This window comes from Oryza brachyantha, chromosome 11 (genome assembly GCF_000231095.2).
Source record: "Oryza brachyantha chromosome 11, ObraRS2, whole genome shotgun sequence".
In the NCBI taxonomy this organism is placed as follows: domain Eukaryota; kingdom Viridiplantae; phylum Streptophyta; class Magnoliopsida; order Poales; family Poaceae; genus Oryza; species Oryza brachyantha.
Genome location: NC_023173.2, coordinates 9,597,510 through 9,603,762, shown reverse-complemented (window position 1 = coordinate 9,603,762; position 6,253 = coordinate 9,597,510). Strand labels below are relative to the sequence as shown.

The following is a 6,253-nucleotide window of genomic DNA, read 5'->3' as shown; positions in this document are numbered from 1 at the left end:
GATAGTTAAATCAATCTACACCTTTCCGTTCGATCGTTTTATGCTGGTAGTTTATACCTCTCCTTGATGTAGTAAAACTAGTATTAATGCTAGTGCTGTGGTTTGTTAACAGCAAGAGTTAACGAACTTTGTCGGTATACAACAAAAGATAAGTTACAATACAGCTCGGTTGTCCAATGAATGATCACCTCGGACTGAGATGTGACACTTGTGTCTATTCTTCTGCAGGGGAGGTGCCATCTGAGCAAGTCGTCTATATATATCCAAACAGAGAGAGGTGCACACATATGAACTAAAACAAAACAATGGAGATCACACCTGCTGGCTGCGACGGTGACCATGCGATTCCTGAACACCTCTTCATGTGCTCTGAACTTTACATCGCAGCATTTCATGGGCACACCGATGAGGTGATCAATCTCTTGGAAGGAGGCAGTGGCGGCGCTGCCGTTGATGCAGCGAGCAGCCGCCCATCCCCGGCAGCGCAAACAGCTGGTACTTCGAGCATCTTCAGCACCAAATCTTAGAAACAAGATATTTTGAAGAAATCATTTGCTATGCAAGTCATCAAATTTTCTTAAAAAAGGGGATGTTTTGAGCAAATCGTGGTCGCTGATTTCAATTTTATGAATTTTTTCAGCTAATCACCATGCAGCGTGCAACATTCACGAGGTGACCGCGGATCGCAGCACACTTCTCCACATCGCCGCCAGGCGAGGGCACCACGAGCTGATCTCCCACCTGTGCCGCCGGGACAGCAGCCTCATCTCTATGGTTACCTCGTCGGGGGACACGCCGCTGCACTGCGCGGCTGGGGAGGGGCACGCCGGCGCGGTAGGCACCATCGCGAGGCTGGCCCGGGACAACGTGGAGGAGGACAGGCTGAGGGAGATGCTGCGCAGCGGGAACGTCGCCGGGGACACCGCGCTACATCTCGCCGCGAGGCATGGCCATGGCCAGGCGGTGGAGGAGCTGATGAAGGTGGCGCCGGAGACCGCGACGGAGGTGAACAGCGCCGGCGTGTCGCCGCTCTACTTGGCAGTACTGAGTGGGTCTCGGCGTACCGTGAGGGCGATTCTGTCGTGTAGGGGTGTGTCTGCCGCTGGCCCTGACTCTCAGAATGCGCTGCACGCTGCCGTTCTTCAGTGTTCAGGTAATTTGGATGGATTTTTTTAAAAGAAAAATGATACTCTCTCGGATTTTTTATCTAACGCCATCGACTTTCACAAATATGGAAAATTATATATAAGTCATGCTCAAAGTTTATTTAGTAATAAATCAAATCAATCGTAATTTTTCTGTATAAGATGAAGGTCAAATTTAGAGTTAAGACTCAGCGATGCTTAATAAAAAAAACGGAGGGACAGTGATTTGAATGTAATATTGCAAAAGCAGAGATCAGTGACTTAAATAACAAGTTTTGTACACCCTGTAGATCTTTGTTTGAAAATTTGGCTGCAGTACTTTTTTTTTATTTGGAAAGGGAACGCAATGATGTTAGAATAAAATTATACAGTTTGCCACCAACGACCGCAAACTCCGTAAGATGCCATCATGCAATCGTTTTTCTTTCCTTTCTGCCACCATCACCAGTTTAATTACCTCAATCCATTAGTTAATTTTTTACGAAAAACCTCCATTACATATTAATTCGATTCATTTTTTCATAATCCTCAAACATCCTTCCAGACATTTTGAATTGGGGCCAATAATATATGTGCAAACCAAAAATAATTTGTCAATAAAACTTTTATATACCTATTGTTACCGATGTAAAATTCAATACTGGAAAATAAACTTTAGTGAAAACCCACAATTAATTTCAAAATTATAGTTAAAAATTTAAATTTTGGTAATAAGAATAAACACAAGCGAAAAATAGGGGGCTGAATATCTACTGGTACTATGTGTCAATTGCAGAGAATAAAACATGTCAGTGTCAGAAGAAAAATAGAACTAATGGTCAACATCAAATATTAAAAATCAATGTAGGAACGGGTTCATTATAGCATAATATAGAATTTACGCTCGCCATCGGTAAACTATATAATTGAGTTCTTGTCAATAGTAAATGATATAACTTTCCGCAAGTTTATTGTTACAGGAAGAAACTAGCAGTAACTACAGTTAAAAACCAGGCTTTGCAAGATCAGGATAATCCACAAATAGTGGCATAATTTGACAATAATGCATGATATATGCTTCAATGATGCTACTTTCATAGAAATATATATTTTGGGATTAATAATGTTCGAAAAAAATACATGAATTAGTTATATGTTTCAGTGCACTTTGGTGACCATGAAATGAAATCTGAATAATTCCACGTAATTAAGTATTTCGTTTCCAAATATATATAAGATTTTGTCAAAACCAATGGCCGTAGTCATTATATTTAGCAAGCTCTAGTTTTTGCGTTTTTTAATTGACAGCAAAAGAGAGTTGACTAAACAAACAGTGGAGGAAGAAAACTAGAAGCGACCTGTAGACATGCAGTAGAACAACAAAATTAAATTACTCACGGTGAGAAGTTGACAGTTTTTATTGTGACATACGGCATTCCAAAGGTTAACAGCAATTAACCGATGTTTTCAAAGAAACCAACTCACACGATATAAAAAAGTTGTCAGGATTGTGCGCCTCCTCTATCCACGATAACTAAAGAGACCGACATTCATTATATTTTATGCAACATGACTGATAACTAATCAAATTAAATAAATCAAGTCTATTGTACTCTCTTTTATTAGACATTGATATACCCCAGACAATTTCTTCTAACACTGGAGTTGTAATATACACTCTGTCTAGAAAAATATGGAATACGCAAGGATAAGCATAGAGATCACCAAAAAAATATATTTATATGCAGCCATTCACTTTTCTCATTTCTATTTTTTTCAATTTTGTTGAAGGGTGTATATATTTAACGTCTAACAAACAATTAATTATGAAAGACTCCTGCCATTTATAGAAATGGTTACATTGCTACTGGAGTGGAGACCAACACTTGCCACCGATGTGGACAGCAACAAGAGCAGCCCACTGCATTTTGCTTCATCAGATGGAGATTCTTCCATCATCCAAACAATCTTAACTCATTCGAAGACCAGCACTCCACACATGCAAGACAACAAGGGCCTATCACCTTTGCACGTTGCGGCACTAATGGGCCATGCAGCAATAGTGCGTCTTCTGCTGCAGTTCTCCCCTGCTTCTGCAGACATTCGTGACAACCAAGGCCAAACCTTTATTCATGCAGCAGCTATGAAAGGCCATTCTTCTGTCATCTCATCTGCATTAAAGCACGGCATGCTTGAGCATCTTTTGAACGCGCAAGACAAGGATGGGAACACACCGCTCCATTTAGCTGTGATTGCAGGGGAGTACAAGGTTGTTTCTAAGCTATTATCAATTGGAATTGTGAAAGTTAACATCATGAACAATGCAGGCCACACTCCTTCTGACCTTGTCAAAAACTGTAACCGTTTCTACTCAATGGTAATTGTGATATACTCCCTCCGTATTTTAATAAATGAGTCCATTGACTTAAACATTTATCATTATGCAGGTACGCTTAGTGGTGAAGTTATATAGCTTTGGAGCAGAATTCAAGCCACAACGCCAAGACCTCATTGAGAAATGGAATGTCGAGGGCATCATGAATTGGCGAAACACTACATCGAAGAATCTCGCCGTTGTCTCGACACTCATAGCGACTGTTGCCTTTTCTGCAGCATTCAATGTTCCTGGATCATACAGAGAGGACGGGAAAGCAAATCTGGCCGGAGATCCCATGTATATTGCTTTCTTGATTTTGGACACCTTTTCTATGGTCACGTCAGTTGTGGCAACAATACTGTTGATCTATGAGAGAGCCACAAGGTCAAAACACTCATGGTTATGCTTCGTGATCGCAATACACTTTCTATGGTTATCATTAAACAGCATGGTGGTAGGTTTCTTCGCAGCTATAACTGCAGTGATGAGCAAGAAGAAGAGCATAAGGATTGCAATGTCCCACATGGTCTACTACGGGATATATGTCTTGATAACAATACTGAGCACCTTGTCAATGCCAGGGTCATTTATAAGCACTTTGAAGTTCCTTGTAGGTATTCGCATGATCAGACAACAGCAACATTCTAACAGGCACATCTACCGGAAATATTCCATCGTTGTATTTTACACTTTCAATGTGGTTTTGTTTTTTGTTATAAATATTCTAGTGGAAGCAGCACTAAACTTCTCTAAAAATGATAGTTATAATTGATGCAAGGTTGCAAGTTTGCTGCTGTCATGCTGACAGTATTTGCGGATGTCTTTGATGCCCTATATTGACTAGTTAGAAAACATAGTATGTGCCCAATGTTAAACAAGCATTGTATGTTGTAAAGAGTTTACATGCTTCCTATAAGAAACGTGACAATAATAAGCTCTAAATAGAAATATCAAATTTTGGCTTCACTACTTTTTTTCCTTGTAGCGAAGTACGTTCTTTGATTGTTGATCAGTATTAAGCATAGCTCTGTTGATTTTACTGTTTTCAATTTAATTGGAGTGTTTGCTCCAGTTTTTTTTTTCTGATACATAGACTTAATTTTCTAACCCTCATCTCCCAAATCTGGATGTTGTGCTTGGTGGTAATCTTCTTAATTCAGGAGGATATCATGGATTATTCTTTGTTTTTTTTAGAAAACTCTTGTTAATCATGTTCTAACTATAATACAAAAGATCTGACCTGACGTCAACCTACTGAAAATATTGCTTCACCAACAGAACAATGGAAGTTAAACCGTGGTTTACAAGATGAAGTAAGTTTAACATTTGTCTACTACCAATACATATATATGCATAGACTAGTACGTGGTTGGTGGAGTGTGCTCCCAATCGATCCACAAGGTCACCGATAGACCTTTAATGGTTTTGATCATTATTAATCTCCCGATGTGGATTAATACAACTAAAATATTGCTTATGGTGGGCTGTGGGTGCATGGTTTTGAGAGTCGTGCCCATGGCAATTAAGGACCGGTTCTCAGGAAACCCTGAAGGTCTTACACGTACTAACCACAAGCCAGAATGGGCAACGGTGAGACTCGTAATCTAGCTTGTCCCTATTCGACGTACCCAGGCAAGGGTAGGCGTGATGGAGTATGGACGGGCAATCGTGGTGTAACGAAAGCTTCTCCTGCTTCCAGATCTACCAAGGCACAAGAGGGGACTGCCCGACTTGGTGTAAAGGAGGGGGTGAAACCTGAAGTGTGGTGCGATTGTCTAGGGAGGGCTAGGTGAAAGGTCTTTTCATGGTTTCCGTACTGAGGTATCGTGGTGATACGTTGGGGCATGGTAACATGCTTGGCAGCCATGTCTTGTGGGTAAAGTTGTACACCTCTGCAGTGTAAAACTATTCGAATAGCCGTGCCCACGGTTATTGGGCGAATGACAGACTCACTGGGATTAGTTGAACCATTAATAACTTGATTAATCTTGGAACTGGTTTGACCCTGCGCAACGTGGTGTAACGTTGGCAGTGGTTTGGGTCTGTCGCAACGTGGTTTAACGTTGGGCAGAGGGTTGACCCTGTCGCTACGTGGTGTAACGTTCGACAATGGTTTGGGCCTGTTGCAACGTGGTGTAACGTTGGACAGTGGATGATAGTTTTAATTGTTTACTTTACTTTTATTTCAATCTATTTTATTTACTGTTTTGCTAAATTACTGCAGCTTTTGTGCAATTTAACCTTAGCCTATCCTTGTTACCCTATTGCATTCATTATTCTCCTCTCTTGGGTGTTACTTGTTGAGTACGGTGGTTTGTACTCAGCCTTGCTTACTTTTTCCCCCACCAGAGCAAGTGCCAGAGTTTCAGTCAGAAGGTTGTTCCGAAGGTTGAAGTAAGGTTCAGTCGGCCGTCAAGAATAAAGGTAATTAAATACAGTAAAGCATAAATAAATAACAATTGTAAAATACCACCATATTGTCCAACGTTACACCACGTTGCAACAGGCCCAACCACTACTCAACGTTACACCACGTTGCAGTAGTCCCGAGTGACAACCATTTACTCAAATTATTAAGGTTCACTAATCACAGTGAAGCTGGGAGCTCGCCCGTAACCGTGGGCACGGCTATTCGAATAGTTTATACTCTGATCAGAGGTGTACTACTGTACCCACAAGACACGACTCCACTACACTTGAACGTGCGCCGACATACCACCATGGTATACCGGAAAGGAGACCGTGATAGGAC

At 41.0% G+C, this 6,253-nt stretch overlaps 1 protein-coding gene across 1 annotated transcript; it reads left to right on the top strand.

The window, feature by feature from the left end:
• Positions 1 to 305: 305 nt before the first annotated feature.
• Positions 306 to 4,273, top strand: LOC102719533 (ankyrin repeat-containing protein At5g02620-like). Its single transcript, XM_006663347.2, has 4 exons — positions 306 to 495; positions 641 to 1,153; positions 2,975 to 3,501; positions 3,572 to 4,273. The coding sequence occupies exons 1-4, from the start codon at positions 306 to 308 to the stop codon at positions 4,271 to 4,273; spliced, it is 1,932 nt and encodes a 643-aa protein (XP_006663410.1).
• Positions 4,274 to 6,253: the final 1,980 nt, after the last annotated feature.

Bases quoted from the DNA above. Each gene is read 5' to 3' on its own strand.
- LOC102719533 (XM_006663347.2), top strand. From the start codon at position 306: ATGGAGATCACACCTGCTGGCTGCGACGGTGACCATGCGATTCCTGAA. The intron at 1,154-2,974 runs GTAATTTGGATG...TGCCATTTATAG, and splicing joins TGCCGTTCTTCAGTGTTCAG to AAATGGTTACATTGCTACTG. The intron at 3,502-3,571 runs GTAATTGTGATA...ATCATTATGCAG, and splicing joins GTAACCGTTTCTACTCAATG to GTACGCTTAGTGGTGAAGTT.